This window comes from Macaca thibetana, chromosome 6, assembly GCF_024542745.1.
Source record: "Macaca thibetana thibetana isolate TM-01 chromosome 6, ASM2454274v1, whole genome shotgun sequence".
Lineage (NCBI taxonomy): Eukaryota > Metazoa > Chordata > Mammalia > Primates > Cercopithecidae > Macaca > Macaca thibetana.
In genome coordinates, this window is record NC_065583.1 from 135,982,815 (window position 1) to 136,001,528 (window position 18,714).

An 18,714-nucleotide genomic window follows, 5' to 3' on the forward strand; every position below is an offset into this window, starting at 1 on the left:
ATTGTAATTACAGAAAGTTTACTGTACGTCTTAGTAAAAAAGTCAAATTAAGGAAAAATATACCTAAGACAAGTGGTATGCCTCTATGGAGAAATTATATAAGTGTGTATTCTAATGACTAGAGTTTGGGAAATTATGGTCTTTGAGAGTATTGCAATAGGAGTAATAAAGGTTCAGACCAGAGTGGGATATTGGTAATACGTAACGACAAGAAAAGAAGGCTCTGATGGATGTTTTAAGGGAGTTAAAGGAGAGGAAAACTGTTGTTTCTTTGAGGGTATTTTCTGCCTCATTTCTCAGGATGGTTTTGACCGTAACAGTGAAAAATAAAAAAGTCTTATACAGTGGAAGGAATTTATTACCTCATATATCAAGAAGCCCTGAGGTAGGGTGGCTCCAGGAATGCTTAAGTGAGTAGCTCATTGACGTCACTAAACACTTTGCTTCCATCGATCTTCCAGCCTCGCCAAAAAGGGCTGTCCTCATGACTTCAAGACAGCTGATATGGTGCCAGGAATCTCATTATGGACATACGATGTTCTCAGTGCAAGAACAAGACATCTCTTCTTGAGCTGAAGAGTGAGGGATGAAGCAAACTTTCCCTGAAGGCACCTCCACCAAAATATTTTTCTTCAAGATTTGTTGGACAAAAATACATCACATATTCATGCATAAACCAATCACTGCAAAGGGGAATCAAATTAGCATACCTAACAAAAACTAATTAGGATTTATTCTCTGAGCTGGGGAGATCTTTTCGCTGAAGAATGGAGTTCTCAAGATAATAGGGGCTCTGCTAACAAATATGGTTGGTAGGCAGTCAACCATGTCTTCTACAGCTCCTATGGAGAGCTGCAGGTGTTCTCTGGATACCAGTGGTTCTGAAATTCTTCAAATTCACCCTTGAACATAAGTGGCAAATTCTTGAGACTTGTAGTTTTATTTCTGAGAATGTTACTTAGCTCTTCTTTCCATGTGTTGGGTTAAGGCAGAACGAAATACTTCTGTTGCAAAATCAACTTCTGGTTTAGTGATGCACATTGAGGGTGCAATGCGAAATGTCTGAGGAGACACCGGAAAATAAGAAAACAAATCATCAGAGAATCAAATATGACTTTGAGGAAATACACTAAACTAAAAATCCAAAACCTTGTGTTTAGGACATTTCTCATGTTCCTCTTGGTTTGGCTCCTCCTCCCTCGCCTATGCTGGATCCAGGCCATTCACCCTCCAGTCTCCACACAAACCCTTGTACAATTTGGCTCTGCCCCTTTTCCTTTTTGTCATACATTTACCTCCTGGCCCTTCTACACCTTCACTGAAGTCTTAGGCCCCTCTCTATACTCCATTTCTGCCCAGGGTGACTTCCATGTCCCTATGCGCAACCCAACAAACTCGCTTCTCACTGCCCTTATTGCCACAACTCCCAGAATCTTTATGTCCACCCCTCTGCATCCATTCACACCCATGACCAATGCCATGAGTCTCCTTGTCACCAGGGATAACTCAATTTCTGATTCCCACTACAGCTCTCTTTTTCATGAAAACTTCAGAATCCTCATTCACTCACTCATTGTCTTCAGGTCTATTGCTCCACTCAGGTCTCCTCTTTCCTTTCCACCCAGCTCAGAACATAGAATTGACTGAAGTAGGCTTGCACTTGCTCCTCATTTTGCTTGCATTTCTACCCTTCTGCTGCACCCACACAGTCAATCCCAGCCCTAATAAAAGATTTTATTAAGTGGCTTTTCTCCAATCTAGATGGCTGAGAAGAGTTAGAGAAAAATCACGCAACTAGGCTGAGCGATATGCTAGATATTCAGGGTCTCCAACTTCTGTGGGTCCCTCCAACTTTTCTTGTTCACTGTCCTTTTTCAATCTAAACCTTTATCATTCCTCTCAATTTCCTTACTCAACTCCTGCACCTCTCCCTCTATTTCATAGACAATCAGGCCTCATACTTCTCAGAAAATGGAAGCTGCCAGGCAAGATAAACTTGTTTGCTCTTACACCCATTGTTATAACCTTACCTGAAGGCTCAGAGAACAAGATGTATTTGCTGTTCAACTCCAAATTGTCCACCTATGCCCTTGACCCTGGATTCTCCCATCACCTTCACAGGAAACACCCCTTCAACTTCCCCTTAGCCTATAAACAAGCAGGCTTAAAGCTCTCATAACCCCCATCTAGACCACACCAAATACAAATCTGTGTTGACCACCTTGTCCCCTATGGCTACCTCGCAAATGCTTTCTTCCTGCTTTTAGCCACAGCATTAAAAAGACCGGTTGGTGCTTATTGGCCATTATTTATCACTTTGCCCTTCCCCCATTCACATCTCAATTGGCTGCAGTCTGACTTCTGCTGCATCAACTACTCTACTAAAGTTACCTGCAAGTGTGGAATCCACTGGGCATCTTCCAGCCCTCATCCTCTGTGGCCTTCTCTGCATTTGACTCTTTGGAATTCCCCACCCCACTTCCTGAACCTCTCCCCTCTCTTTCTTCCATGACTTCACACTCTTCTTACTCTCTTCATACCTGTCCACGCTTTCTGCCTCTACCTGGGCAGCTTTTTCCTTCTCCTGCCCTTTATTATTTATTTATTTATTTATTTATTTATTTATTTATTTTTTTGAGACAGAGTCTCCGTCTGTTGCCCAGGCTGGAGTGCAGTGGCACGATCTCAGCTCACTGCAACCTCCGCCTCCCGGGTTCACATGATTCTCCTGCCTCAGTGGACTCTCTCTTGCTCTTCATACCCACATTCTGTGCGTTTTCCAGGATTATCCTCAGAATGTCTCCTCTATCTTTACTACCACAGTTAAAGTTCAAACAGCGTCCTTGGCTCCCAGAGGGACTCCCTGTCTCCAGTCTTGTTCCCTTAGATTTGTCCTCCTCAGAGGACAGATTCTGAAACCAGACTGCCTGAGTTTGGCTCCTGGTTCTGTCATTACTTAACCTCTCTGTGTGTCTTTTCCTTTATCTGTAAAATAAGGATAATAATAATACTTGTTTTACAGGCTTGTTGGGAGCATTGAATGAGTCAGTTTATGCAAAGTGTTAGGACAGTACCTGACAAGCAGGAACGGCTTCATACCAGCTCCACTGACCACCTCAAGCCTTTGCGCTAGCCACGTCTGTGTGGTGCAATGTGGTGTGCAAAGTCAGTTATTTGTACTCTGCCATGTTTCATGCACAGTTTGGTTGTTTATCTCATTATTTAAGATTCTGCTAGCCAAAAAGCCTGGCCTGGAAGTCCCTTCTCTCTCTCCCTTGAATACCTTTTAAAAAATATTTATAGATGAGCTTACTACATTGTATTATAATTTTCTATGTATTTGACTTTCTCTCCCACCAGCTCCATGAAGGAAGGAACAGATCTTATTTATCACCATATTAGGTTGGCGCAAAAGTAATTACAGTTTTTGCAATTAAAAAAAACCCACAAAAACTGCAATTACTTTTACACCAACCTAATAGTTTCAGTTTCCAGAATAACATCTGTTGCTTAGCACATAACAAATTTTGCCAAATAACAAAGGAAGAGCTAAGCAAGTACACAAATATCTCATGTCTTTATAAATTACATGTCTTAGGATTCATAATCATTAAATTATGCTATCTGATTTGTACAGAAAAATATTTATGACTAGGACTAGAAAAAAAATCATGGAGCACATCCCAGCAAAAGTGCTCATTCTGGTTTTGTTGTTTGGGCTGGGAGAACTTTAAGTCTGTTTTGTTTAAAGGGGAAGTTGGGGAAAAGCTGAAGATGCAAGAAAACATGGGGATGTTTCCTTGAGTGAAGGTGGAGGGAGCTTGGAGAAACAAGCGCACAGATGGAAGATCTAGATTTGAACAGGAGAAATGTCTCATTTCTGGAACCTTCAGGGAAGGAGGTGCTATGATCTGGACATTTGTGCCTCTGCCCCTTGAATTCCTGTGTTGGAACCCTAACTCCCAAGGTGATGGTCTTGCAAATTGGGGCCTTTGGGAAGTGATTAGGTCAGGAGGGCACAGCCCATGAAGGCCCAGGGAGTTCTCTTGCCCCTTCTGCCATATGAGGTCACAGCCGAAAGATGGCTGCCTAGAAAGAGCGCCCTCACCAGACACTGAACTTGCTGGCACCTTGATCTTGGACTTCTCTGCCTCCAGAACTATGAGGAATGAATTTCTATGAAGTATAAGCCACCCAGTCTATGGCACTTTGTGACAGCAGGCTGGGGGGACTAACACAGGGGGAAAGAATAAATGTGGGGACTGATGAGTTTATATAGAGGTTTTGCCTGATAGTTTCAATTTTATCTGAGAAATATGAGGCAAGAAGTAGGTATTTCAGTATCCACTGAAATTGTGAGAGGCAGGGATGGAGCAGGGAAACTGGGAAGGATGAGGCATGTTTAAAATGGGAAAGAAAGTTGACAAAGGACAGGACAAATTAGGGAGGAGCAGCTATTACCTTCTCTCTTAAGTCTCTGCCCTGGAGCCCATTCCTGGGGAGGGGCTTGTTGCTGTGAGGGATTGAGGGGCAGCTCACTTCACTCACGGCAGCAGCAGCCCTAGGGCAGTGCGTGCAGGGCAAGCCAGGGTCCCCACTGTGGAGCTGGGCGTGGCTTTTCAAGGAAGGGAGTGAGGAGGGCTCCACTCGCTGAATCTCCCAGCCTAAGGGTGAGGGACACCGGCTGTGGCTGATTTTGAGTTTGGCATTGGGGGCTATGCCCAGGTGGTCCTCCATCTCTCCGACAGGCGTCACCCGGGCCTGCCAATGCTGTCGGGTTGCTCCCGGCCACAGAGGCCACTAAAGCTTAGCAGGGTCACCAAGTCAGAACCCAGGGCTGAGCTAAGAACGGCCAGAATTGCTTTCACAGGGACTAGGATTAATTATACAGGAGACAAATTATTTATAGCATGACTGTGATGTTTCTTATCATCCGTATTGTAAATTGTCTGCTTTGACCATCCTGTGTCTGCCTCTATCTTTACCACAGAGTCGCGACTACCAAACCGTTTTCACTCAGCGCCCCCTCGTGGCCCGATAGGTGCACTGTCCCCGCCTTTTTTTTTTTTTTTGCATACCCGAGCTTCATCCCTAGATGACATGTGGCTGGGTACCCCGGCACAGTTGTGAAGAAACTGTGACCAGCACTAGGAAACCAGAGAGACTCCTACCTAGAGCGGTAGGTAAAGACCAGTCTTTCTCTTACCTGAGAAAAAATGCCGCCTCTGCCAACGAGGAGCCCCATGTGCTTGCAGTCCTCATGGATCTGATTCACTTCTTCACGGGGGAGAGGTCGGCGGCTCATCTGTAAATATATTTTTAGAAAGCTTTCTATTTGGTGTTGGAATGGTTACAGGAATTATTTCCAAGAGAAGAAAAAGGAAAAACCCTCCAGCCATCAATGCCCCTCTTTTTTTCTCTCTCTCCCTCTTTCTCTCTGTCCTCTCCTTCCCCTGTAATTAAATAAAGTTGCTAATTGCTGAACCAGATTTTTGGAGGATGTTATTAAAAATGTTTGTTTTTAATCCCAATTCATCCCAAATTCCCAAAAGACAAAATGAAGTTCTGTGCGGATAGTCAGTGAATCTTAGCTTTGCTAATGGCTGCCTTGGGAGTCTGGTTTCTTAATAGCTAAATTTGGAGTCTGTTTTACGTGGAAATTCTCCTTAACTTTTCACTTTGTTCTGCCCATGGAAAGGGCTCATTTCAAAGGCCACGAAATGGCTTAGAAGTTGCGCAAAGGCACCAGCAGCCTGAGCTTTCCCTGGGCAGCGCGGTGGGACAGCTGAGGAGCTAGTTTCTCTGCTTGCAGGACTTGCTCTTTCTCCCCCAAGACTGCATCCTCCAGGGTTAGGAAAGGTAAGTGCTTCCAGGAGCCGAGAGGCTGTTCAGATCCCCGGCCATCCAAAGCAGGTCCCCTCCCTGTGGGGTCAGACATTGAACTGACTTGCATCCTTTCTGTGCATCTCCTGTCTTCCCAGTCTGTGAGTACAAATGTCTCCCTCTGACTTAGTCATGTTATACCTGAGAGCATATCTGCATTACCTGGAAGGCTTTCAGACGACAGATATTTGGGCCTCATGCTAGGCCAATCAAATTAGAATGTTTGAAGTAGGGCTTAGGCATCTGCGTTTTTAAAATGGTCCTCAGGTGCCAGGGCTAAGCACTGCTCTAATTTTTCCACTATGAGCGCTGAGGCCTGTTGCTGCCACTGGTCTCTTGTTTCTCCATAGCCCAGCCTCACTGAGCTTCTGCACCAGGCTGGCTCTCCGGTTTTAGATGCATAAGACATGAGCTCTGGGTCAGCCCTTGCGATCCTCGTGAGGTAGGCGGGGCCTCTCCAGTGTGCCCAGCTTCATTACATCCTCCGCACTTCCTACCCACCCTCGCTCTGGGCTTTGCCATCCACTTCCTTCTTCCCACCAACCCCAGATCCAACTCTTTCCCCAATCCTCTATTTCTTGTAATAAGAAGGGACCTCCTAGAGAGATATGCTCATTTTAGTCTGTCTTAAAGCCTTAAGATAAGCAAAATACATATTCAAACTTTCAGACTATTGGATCAGAAAGGAACTGAGGGAGAGGGAAGGACTAGAATCTTCTCATTGACCCCAAAATGCTATCATGCATTCCTGCTTATGATTGATTGGAAAGGGTCAGTGAAAATAATTTAGGGCTAAACTGTGAGAACTAGAAGGGCATTAAATATGATTCGAGAGGCCAGAGGGACCAGAGAGTAATCTGGAGGGAAGGTTGAATTGGGGGTTCAGTTCTTTTGTTGTTGTTGTTGTTTTGATTTTTGAGTCAGAGTCTCACTCAGTTGCCCAGGCTGCAGTGCAGTGGTGCAATCTCAGCTCACTGCAACCTCTGTCTTCTGGGCTCAACTGATTCGCCTGCCTCAGTCTCTCGAGTAAGTGGGATTACAGCCACCTGCCACCACACCTGGCTAATTTTTGTATTTTTAATAGAGATGGGGTTTCACTATGTTGGCCAGGCTGGTCTCGAACTCCTGACCTCAAGTGATCCACCTCAGCCTCCCAAAGTGCTGGGATTACAGGTGTGAGTCACCATGCCTGGGCCAACATGACAGTTTTGAATGGGCGGAGTCTGTGTGGCTTCACCCAGCCTTGCTCTGGGCCAGCACCCTCTTGGCTCCCTTGCCCATTTTATTCCTCCCTGGCCTCAACTGCTATGGCTAATTGAACATCTTGTATGCCTTCTTCAGGGAAAAAAGCAGAGTCTGAAACTCTACTGAGGCTAAAGCCATAGCACAGCCTGCTGAGGCCCTTGTGCCCATGCCTATGCCCCAACTACTTGATAATGAAGTGGGCATGCTAGTAATTCAAGTTCTTGATGAGTGTATAATGGAGCGTCATGTTTATCTCTTTTGGTGAATCTATATTTAAAGAATTGTAAACTTAATATTTGAAAATAATTCAAATGTTCTGGAAGTGCATAAAGTAAAACCAGAACATTTCTCCACTTCCTATCCTATTCCAAGGGACACCTCCTATTAACAATTTGGTGCGAACCAGATACTTTTTCTACGCATGTAAATACATCTATATGCATGTTTAAAAAAATAAGTCATTTTATAATGTCTGGCAATTTCCTTTTAATAATATATAGTATATTCCATGTCAGTATATTTGGACCTAGTCTTCTTAAAGGTTACCTAGTATCTCATTGCAGTAATTTGCTCAATCTCCTAATGTTGAGCATTTAGGTTGTTTCCATTTTTTCATGGTTATAAACAATGCTGCAAATATTCCTATTCATACATATTTTTAGACACTTTTGAAAGTATTTCTTTGGGACACACTTCTAGAAATTGCCAGGTATGTTAGCCCATTCTTGTGTTGCTGCAAAGGAATACCTGAGACTGGGTAATTCATAAAGAAAAGAGGTTTAATTGGCTCACAGTTCTACAGACTGTACAAGCATGGCTCCAGCACCCGCTTCTAGTGAGGGCCTCAGGAAACTTACAATCATGGCAGAAGGCAAAGGGTGAGCAGATGGGTCATGTGGTGAGAGCAGGAGCAAGAGAGGGAGTGAGGAGGTGCCACACATTTTTAAACAACCAGATCTCACATGAAGTCACTCATCGCCAAGCCACAGATGAGTTATCTGCCCCCATGATCCAAACACCTCCCACTGGCTCCACCTCCAACACTGGGGATTACATTCCAATCTGAGATTTGGAGGCGACACGTATTCAAACCATATCACCACGTAAAAATGTATAGACATTTAAAATTTGGAGAGCTACAGACAAATTGCTGTCCAAAGGGCTGTACCTCCTTACCAACAGAATATGAGAGTACCTATCCTGGGTGATGCTGGACAGCATTATAGCAAAGTTCTTGGGTGTTATAACTACGTGAATGTGGCATGATGTGTTGCAGTGGCCTGAAATTAATCGACAAACACAAAGCACTCACCATCTATATGTTTCCTGGTCTCAAAAGTGTAAACTTATGTAGGAAAATAGGACATTTATACATAAAAAGTGAGTAAACAAATACAGATTAAGTGACACAGACTGAATGTCTGTGTCCCTCAAAATTCATACATTGAAACCTAATATCCAAAGTGAAGGCATAATATTTGGAGGTGGGACATTTGAGAGGTGATTAGGTTACAAGAGTGGAACCCTCATGAATGAGATCAGTATCCTCATAAAAGAGGCCCCGGAAAGCTCTTTTGCCTCATTTACCATGTGAGGGCACAGCAAGAAGGCACCATCTATGAACCAGAAAGTGGGCCCTCGTCGGACACCAGGTCAACCTGCTCCTTGTTCTTGGACTTTCCAGTCTCCAGAACCATGAGGAATACATTTCTGTTGTTTATAAGACATCCAAATGTATAGAACTTTGCTATAGCAGCCTGAATGGACTAATATAGTGGGAAAGATCTTTTCAAAGCAGTTCCTTAGACAGTGAGTACAAGAGGAATTCTCTGAAGGGTGGATCTCTTGGATAGAGCAGAAGCAAAGGCAAGCTTTAAGGAGATGCGATGGAGAGCTTGATCTTGAAAAAGACTAGGATTTCCATAGGTAGATATAGAGGGGAAAATACCATGTTCCATGGTTGAGGAAAAGTTTGAGTGGCATTTGGATTTGGAGAGTGAATGGCATTGAGCGCACACTGAGTAGAATTAGGGGATGTAGGAGCTGGGATTTAAATCCAGGTGGTCTGCCCTTAGAGCCTATGCTTATATTAACAAATGGTTCAGCGAAGAGAAAAAGAGCCCCTTCTATAGATACTACTTTATAACCTCGCTCTAGTTTGGATATTTGACCCTCCAAACCTCAAATGGAAGTTTGATCCCCAGTGTTGGAGGTGGGTCCTAAAAAGAAGTGCTTGGGTGGTGAGGGCAGATCCCTCATGAATGTCTTGTGCTGTCCTCTCCATAATGAGTTCTCATTCCATTAGTTCCTTCTAGAGCTGGTTGTTGGAAAAAGCCTGGCACTTACCCACCCCTTCCTTCTTGCTTTCCCCTTCTCTCTCTCATCATGTGATCTCTGCATATGCCAGCTCCTCTTCCCCTTCCACCATGAACAGAAGCAGTCTGAGACCCTCATCAGATGCAGATGCTAGTGTCATGCTTCCTGTACAGTCTGAAGAAACATGAGCCAAATAAACATCTTTTCTTTAGAAATTACCCAGCCTCAGATATTCCTTTATAGAAACACAAATGGACTAAGAAAAACCTGTTTTATTGTTTCCATGATATAGCTTGCACATATTTCCATGTCACATATATATCTATGCCATTATAGTGGGGAGATGCCATAAGCTAGCTTGTTTTGTATGAATGGTCATCTGGGAGGGGGATTCTGGTGTTTTACTAAGACAAAGTTGTGATGAACATCTTTGTTCATCTGACTTTAAGCACACAGAGGTTGGGTTCGGAACAGAGAAAACGGAAGAACTCCTCCTCTCTCATTGGGCTTTCCTCTCTCGAGTCTACACTTTGAGGAGTATAGACAGCTTTGAGGGAACCCCTTGGGTGGCGATTATGGTGAACTCTTCTGAGCCTTGCAATAACTCTTGTACTTGTCCACACACTTAAATACGTTATAGCTTGTTAGAAGTTCTCCATTGTAGAAAGCAAGTTGGGGTCAAAACAAATAAATAAATAAATAAAATGACCCGTGAGCTGGGGATCTTAGTCTCATATTACCCTTTGTTTACTTTCCTGGTGTCTTCCCTTGGCTTTCAAATCTTATTTAAACATCCCAGCTTTGCACTGGCTCTGACATGTGGTATGAATTGAAGAGACTTATACCCATGTCTGGTCTAAAGAGTAAAAAATGGAGCATCAGTACTTCTAAAGTAGAATGGTGGTAAGACCAAAGAGCTAGAAATTGCTAGGGAAAGCTGGATCCCTGTGGACATGAGGTTAGTCTGGCTACTCCTCTTCTGCCAAGATTCTCCTGCTCTTCTCAGGCTTTGATTTTATGGAGGAAAGGCACAATTTCCTATGGGCATTTACTATAGGGGCTGCAGTAGAAACAAAGGGAAAGATTTGAGAGATATGGCAGAGAAGGGATCAATGGATCTTGATGTTGGAAACAAGAGAAGAGGAGGAGTCAGATGATTTTGTGGTACGGAGGCTGAGTAATTGGAAGAATGGTGGAGGGTGAGAAACAAACAGTGATCTTGGGAGAAATATCTGGTTTAGGGGAGGATGCTAAGTTCAATTGTTGTTATGATGAGTTAGAGGTCTCAGTGGGCAACATTCCTCCCTGGTTACTTGGGAGGTTGAAATCCATTCACAAGTAAGTAAGCATGCAAACAAACAAAAAACTCAACGTAAGCCAGGCACGGTGGCTCACGCCTGTAATCCCAGTACTTCAAGAGACCACGATGGGCAGATCACTTGAGGTCAGGAGTTTGAGACCAGCCTGGGAAACATGGCAAAATCCTGTCTCTACAGGTGCGTGCCTGTAATCCCAGCTACCCGGGAGGCTGAGGATCGAGAATAGCTTGAACCTAGAAGGCGGAGGTTGCAGTGAGCCAAGATAGCACCACTGCACTCCAGCCTGGGTGACAGAGTGTGACTCTGTCTCAACAACAACAAAAACAGCCCCTAATATATATTTAACTTCCTCATCCCAAACCTTCACCATAACCTTTCCTGGCCCTTCTTTCTTACTTCCTTCTGTTTCTCCCCAAATAATTTCCTCCCTTCCCTGTATTTCTAAGTATTCAGTCATTGCCTATGCTCTTTGCCTAGGATGGCAAGGATAATGTTGGTTTCTTTTCCCAAATGCTCTCCCTCATCCCTCTAGAATTCTTGGTGATCTGCCAACATTTTGTTCATACTCAACACTCTCTACTAATCTCTAAAGGGCTTTGCTGAAAGCTTGCTGTTTGTATGTGCTCTCTCCCTGAGAGTAAACGAAGTTTAGTTAATGTTTCCTCCTATATCTCCCGCTGGCCCAAGCAGCTGCAGAGAGAGGAGCAGATCAGCACCTACCTTATCCTGCACCATTTCTATGCCTATCATGAGGCCTTTGCCTCGAACGTCTCCAACAATTTCAAACTCATCCCTCAGCTTAGCAAATTTTAGTAACATGTAGGTCCCAACTTCTTGACTGTTTTCCTGTAGATTTTCTTCTTTAATCACCTGTTGAGAGAAAGCCCCAAATGATCTCACATGGCAGAAGTTTTAAGACTGACTAAGAATCGTGGAGAAGTCATCGGACATGGCCCTCTTGTAACCTAACCAAACAGAATCCAGAACAAGTCTAGTGTGACCACAAGGACTACAAAAAGATTTGTTGTAAGGAGAGAAGAAAAGTCTTAGGGGAGGGGATATGCTTCTGCCCCCAACTCCCTCACCTTCAGAGGTGGCTAAGAATTTAGGAAAGAATAGGCCAGGTGTGGTGGCTCACACCTGTAATCCCAGTATTTTGGGAGACCAAGGCGGGCGAATCACAAGGTTAGGAGTTCGAGACCAGCCTGACCAATAGGGTGAAACCCCGTCTCTACTTAAAAAAAAATACAAAAATTAGCTGGGCTCGGTGGTGGGCTCCTGTAATCTCAGTTACTCAGGAGGCTGAGGCAGGAGAATCACTTGAACCTGGGAGGTGGAGGTTGCAGTGAGCCAAGATGGCACCACTGCACTCCAGCCTGGGTGACAGATGACACTTTGCCTCAAAAAAACAAACAACAAATAGTTTAGAATAGAATAAAAGGTGTGTCTCAATGCAGTTGAAAATGTAGATTCTAAAATCCCAAGGCTTGTTATTGTCAGGTTTTGCTGAGAACTGGGATATAGTCATGAATACGATGAATGCTCTGAGGAAAGAAATCTCACAGGTGCTTTCCCTACTGGAAGATGGTGACCTTTGCTCAGCAGTTCTCAGCCAGACGTGGGCTCTCATGGCCCAAGCAACCTGGTCTGGGGCTCTGGCCTCTTTGGCTGAGCCCAGAGCCAGGGCACTAGAAGATATAAAATGATTTTTATCTCAGTTCTACTTACAGCAAACACCTGGGGTTCTTGACAAGACACATGAAAAATACTGTATTTTTATTTAGCTGACAATACTTGCATGACTCCAGGCAAACCTTGTTATTTTTAAAGACCTATTTGTTCACCTAAACCTTCTCTACCTTCTAAATTGGTTGAGGTAACAAAGCACTTTTTAAAAGAAGTTGGCAATGTCAGCTCATGTTTGTAATACCAGCACTTTGGGAGGCTGAGGTGGGTGGATCACTTGAGGTTCGGAGTTTGAGACTAGCTGGCCAACATGGTGAAACCCCATCTCTACCAAAAATATAAAAATTAGGTGGGCATGGTGGTGCATGCCTGTAATCCCAGTTACTTAGGAGACTGAGGCATGAGAATCTCTTGAACCCAGGAGACAGAGGTTGCAGTTAGCCATGGTTGTGTCCCTGCACTCCAGTCTGGGTGACAGAGGAAGAATCTTTCTCAAAAAAAAAAAAAAAAAAAAAAAAAAAAAAAAAAATTGGCAATGTCCACAAAGTCAAATAAATGACATATTCCTACCCATACTTTCTCATCTCATGATTTGATTGTTTTCGAAAATAACTATTTAATTAGCAAGAGCAGCATTTACTTATTTATTTTTGTTTAAAAATACTTTTAAATTTCATTTTTTTGGAATAGGTAAATGAAGTTCATGGTCAAAAATCAGTGAGTGTAACTGCTGGTGGGACTGTAAAATCGGTACAACCTCAGTGGAAAACAGTATGGAGATTTCTCAAAGAACTAAAAGTGGGTCTACCCTTTGGTCCAGCCATCCCACTTCTGGGTATTTTCTCAAAGGAAGAAAAGTCATTATAGCAAAAAGACACCTGCACATGTATGCTTATTGTAGTACAACTCACAATTGCAAAGATACGGAACCAACCTAAGAGCCCATCAATTGATGAGTGGATAAAGAAAATGCGGTGTGTATACACACACAAACACACACACACAGACACACACACACACCCCCCATGGAATACTACTCAGCCATAAAAAAGAAAATAATGTCTTTTGGAGCAACTAATAAGTGTTCTCACTTATAGGTAGGAGCTAAGCTATGGATACACAATCGACATTGGAGACCCAGAAGGGGAGAAGGTGGGAGGGGGGTGAGGGATGAAAAATTCCATATTGTGTACAATGTATACCACTTGGGTGACAGTGCACTAAAGTCTCAGACTTTGCCACTATACAATTCATCCATGTAACCAAACCTACTTGTATCCCAAAAGCTATTGAAATAAATAAATATATATACATATATAAATATATATGTGTGTGTATATATATAAATATCAGCAAGCATAAAAGTACATATAGCAGAGTGACTCTTGCTGACCCCTGGCCCCCAGCCACCTAGTTTTCCTCCCCACAAAAAAACACTGTCATTTACTTCTTAGACATTCTTTCAGAAATTTGTTATAGTTCTTTAAGCACATGATATTAGGCATGTTAGCAAGAATATAAAAAATAAATCTTTTTTTAAACAGATGTGATCCCAGGCTAAATCAATGGTGTAGGGCTGAAGAGCTGAATTACCTTGTTGTAAGCATGTAGAACTCAGTGTCTCCTTAGTCATTCAATTTATAATAGTACAACAAAAGGAAGGAAGAAAAAAATGTACAAGAGAAGGCCAACATGAAACTAATTACAAGGATGGCAGTTAACATCTGTAAATCACTACCCAGATAACAAAGAAATTTCAGCTGGCTAGGAAAATTCTTATATTTCCCATGTATGTGAGGTTTATCATATATTATTTCTTATCCAACACTTCAAGCACCCAAAGTAGATCTTTAAAAAGGGAGAAGGCAGAATAATAAACGGAAATCTAACTTTAATGCATAAACTATGAATTAACTCTCCCCTTTAATAATTCAGCATGATAGAGTTCTGCCAAAGTGTGTGTGGTTTTGAAAGAGTCATTTGTGAAATGTGGCTAATGTGGCCACTGGCACCAACCTCAAGCACAGCAGATCCAATGGCACAGGCCATGGGGTTCCCTCCAAAGGTGTTGAAGTACTGCAGGCGTTTGGCCAAAGATTTGGCAATCTCTAGAGGGAAAAAATAGAAGGTGTGGAAAGAGGGACACATTACTGTCCACATTCTCTCATGGCGCCATTTGGACTACAGTTACTTCGTGTTGTAAATGGCATCCTATCCAATTCATTCTTCGTTCAACTGATAGTAGATGTTAGGGACTGAATTGTATCACCTCAAATGCGTATGGTTGAAGCCTTAACCCTGAATGAGACTGTATTTGGAGATAGTGCATTTAAGTAGGTAATTAGGTTGAATAAGGTCATCAGGGTGGGGCCCTATCTAAGCCCAAGGAACTGGTTTTCTTATAAGAAATGGAAGAGACACCAGAACGCTCTCCCACCCCTCTCCTCTTTCCATCCCCTCTCCCTCTTCTATATACCTCTAAAGTGTGGTGGAACCCTCCGTTTCATGGTAGGCATGGGAGAATTAGTCTTCCTTACAGGAAGATCAGAATGGGCTGGTTTCCGATGGGGGTGCGGTGGCTCACGCCTATAATCCCAGCACTTTGGGAGGCCAAGGCAGGCGGATCACCTGAGATCAGGAGTTCAAGACCAGCCTGGCCAACATGGTGAAACCCCGTTTCTACTAAAAATACAAAAATTAGCTGGGCTTGATGGTGCACACCTGTAATCCCAGCTACTCAGGAGGCTGAGGCAGGAGAATTGCTTGCACCTGGGGAGGCAGAGGTTGCAGTGAGCCAAGATTGTGCCACTGCACTCGAGCCTGGGCGACAGAGCAAGACTCTGTCTCAAAAAAAAAAAAAAAAAAAAAAGGGCTGTCTTTCTTCCATCTGTTTCACAGTCAGGCAGACAGACTGTTTCTCTCTTTCATTTGCTTGGGAAATGCATCGTGCGGTTTCCATGATTGTCTCCAATCTACACAAGTTCCAACACACGTGTTTAATACCATAGCCCAATGTATGAGGCCCAGAAGCAAACACAAACTGCCTGTGGGTCCTACCTGGAGTGGTTACGACTGCTGCCATGGGAAAGCCATTCCCAATCCCTTTAGCCATGGTGACAATGTCAGGCAGGACGTCGTGGGTTTGGAAGCCCCAGAAGTGAGAGCCCAACCTTCCAAATCCTGTCTGCACCTGGGAAAACAAGTTCAAAACAATTGGAAACCCTTCAAGACATGCTGTTTTTGACTGGGTGCAGTGGCTCATGCCTGTAATCCCAGCACTTTGGGAGGCCGAGGCGGGTGGATCATGAGGTCAGGAGTTCAAGACCAGCTTGGCCAAGATGGTGAAACCCTGTCTCTTCTAAAAATACAAAATATTAGCCGAGTACGGTGGCAGTTGCTTGTAATCCCAGCTACTCAGGAAGCTGAGGCAGGAGAATCGCTTGAACTCAGAGGGTGGAGGCTGCAGTGAGCCGAGATTGTGCCACTGCACTCCAGCCTGGGCAACAGAGTGAGACTCTGTCTCAAAAAAAAAAAAAAAAAAAAAAAAAAAAATGCTGTTTTCTTCTCTGATCTCTTCCTTTTCCTCCTCCTCATTATGGCCATCATCAGCCATTATCATCAGCATCCTGTAGTATCATGCACAAAGCGCTTAATCTGATGCCTGATATTAGGCATCAAGAGTCATTTCCTAGCTTTGTGCAATTCTGGGTATGTTTCTTAAGTCCTTGGAACCTCTGCTAACTCATCCATCAAGTAGAAATACAACAGTATGTCACAGGCTCAATGAGGGTCGTACAAATAATATGAAAGGGATCATTATGATTAACAGTTTTTGATGAGCATTTCCTCTGTGTAAGAAAGCAGGGTAGAAAAGTAGAGAAGCTGAGTCTGCCCCAGGATAGATGAAGAGGGAGTTACTGTCAGTTAAGTGGAGCTGCGGCACTTGCTCCAGCCCAGTTAAACTGGTCATCCTCTTCCAGGGATGCCTTCCCCTTCCTGAGAACTGTATCGTGAGGAGGACCCAGCCGAGGCAGTTAACTCAGGGTTGAACTCCTCTAATCTAGAAATTGTGGTTTGGACTAAAAATTGACCTTAGTTTTTTTGTGCATGCTGTTTGCTCTTTCTAGAAGACCCTCTTCCTGCTGCTTCATCTCACCGACTTCTTCTGTGCTTCAAAACAAACTTTGCTGGCCAGGCGCAGTGGCTCAGGCCTGTAATCCCAGCACTTTGGGAGGCTGAGGCAGGGGGATCACAATGTCAGGAGATCGAGACCATCTTGGTTAACACAGTGAAACCCTGTCTCTACCAAAAAATTTTGAAAAATTAGCCGGGCGTGGTGGCGGGTGCCTGTAGTCCCAGCAACTCGGGAGGCTGAGGCAGGAGAATGGCATGAACTGGGGAGGCAGAGCTTGCAGTGAGCCGAGATCACACCACCGCACTCCAGCCTGGGCAACAGAGCACGATTCCATCTCGAACCCCCCCCCAAAAAAACCCCCAAGCAAACAAACAAACAAACAAACAAACAAAAAAACAAACTTTGCCATCACTTGGTTTCTGAAGGTTCTCCTGAGCCTTGGTTAGGCTCCCTCTCAAGGTACTCTGGGCATGCTGCCATCAGTGGCTTTCATAGAGGACTGTTATCACCAGTGGGCATGTCCCATGGCAGGGACTGTGTCTTATTCCATTCTCTATCCGCAACACCTAGCACAGTGCCTGATACAAAGTAGACACTTCGTAAGCACTTGTGGGATGAATGACAGGGTGGCAGTAGTGCCTGATTAAATAAAGTCACACAAACATCTCCACACACATTTCTGCCAGAGCCTTTCTGGTGAAGTCTCCTTGATTTCTCTGTGGCTCTCAGTCTCCCTGTCCGTCTCTCTGTCTCTCTCCACACATACACACAATGCAAAACGGGGGTTAGGGATGTGGGTACTTGAAGCTCATTCTAAAATGCACTTAAAAGAGTGAGCTTCCAGGCTGGGCGCGTTGGTTCACGCCTGTAATCTCAGCACTTTGGGAGGCCGAGGCGGGTGGATCACCTGAGGTCAGCAGTTTGAGACCACCCTGGCCAACATGATGAAACCTCGTTTCTACTAAAAATACAAAAATTATCTGGGCGTGGTGGCGGTTGCCTGTAGTCCCAGCTACTCAGAAGGTTGAGGCAGGAGAATCACTTGAACCTGGGAGGCAGAGGTTGCAGTGAGCCAAGATCACGCCACTGCCCTCTAGCCTAGGTGACAGAGTGAGACTCCATCTCAAAAAAAAAAAAAAAAAAAAAAAAAAAAAATACAGTGAGTGTCCTTTTCAGATTCACTTCTCATTTTCCTACTTTCTCTAGGCTGCTGCAGCAAGGGCAAATTCTGGGGGTTAGAATTAGATGACAGTGACTAATATAGGAGAAGAGCTTAACCCAGGAGTCAGACAGACCTGGGCTGGAATCCTGGGTGGCCTCCTTCCTACTAATTAGCCTCTGGGCAACTGATTGATTTTTCCAAATGGGATAATGTAGGAGGAGCTCGTGGAAAATCCATCCATTTTGTCTTCCTGCCTGTCTTTTTCACTCTACCTAAATACCATACATAAATGGCATAAATGGTGAAAAGTCAGATTGCTTGGACAATGTGTAACAGTGAAAAGGAAGCCTAGTATGACATATTCCATTTTGCTCCTAACCAGCTTGCTCTCATCCTCCCACTGTGATGATGTCTTTTAGGTTAACTGCTTTTGTTTATCTCTGCATATGGGCCAAGCTAACTATGGGAGGAATTTAGTTTATAGTTTAACTAAGGCAAGGATGCTTTAAAAAGAATCCCTGAGGAGATAAGAAGGGTGTACACACAAGTAACAACGTTACATTAAAAATTTATAACAGTATTGTAACCTGACCAAGGAAGCAAGTTTACCCTTGCTGTGGCTCAAATGTCTGTGGTCACCAGTCACCTTTTGACCTCAACCCCCTCCCTCTTCCCCTTTCCCTTAACATAAAAGGAACCCACATTTGCTTAAGGTGGTTCTTTTTTTTTTTTTTTTTGAGACGGAGTCTCGCTCTGTCGCCCAGGCTGGAGTGCACTGGCGCGATCTCGGCTCACTGCAAGCTCTGCCTCCCGGGTTCACTCCATTCTCCTGCCTCAGCCTCCTGAGTAGCTGGGACTACAGGCGCCCGCCACCAGGCCAGGCTAATTTTTTGTATTTTTAGTAGAGATGGGGTTTCACCGTGTTAGCCAGGATGCTCTCGATCTCCTGACCTCGTGATCCGCCCGCC

The 18,714-nt window shown here is 44.1% G+C and overlaps 1 protein-coding gene across 3 annotated transcripts in view; it reads right to left on the reverse strand.

Moving 5' to 3' along the window:
• Positions 1 to 340: 340 nt before the first annotated feature.
• The window catches only part of AGXT2 (alanine--glyoxylate aminotransferase 2), a 45,466-nt gene continuing 27,092 nt past the window's right edge, over positions 341 to 18,714 (reverse strand). For all 3 annotated transcript variants that reach the window (XM_050793840.1, XM_050793842.1, XM_050793841.1), the window contains 5 exons: positions 15,507 to 15,639; positions 14,466 to 14,557; positions 11,484 to 11,633; positions 5,207 to 5,305; positions 341 to 1,062 (listed from right to left, as the gene is read on the reverse strand). In XM_050793840.1, coding sequence (XP_050649797.1) covers positions 955 to 1,062; positions 5,207 to 5,305; positions 11,484 to 11,633; positions 14,466 to 14,557; positions 15,507 to 15,639 — 582 coding nt within the window. In that variant the 3' untranslated portion in view covers positions 341 to 954. The remainder of the gene's footprint in view (positions 1,063 to 5,206; positions 5,306 to 11,483; positions 11,634 to 14,465; positions 14,558 to 15,506; positions 15,640 to 18,714) is intronic.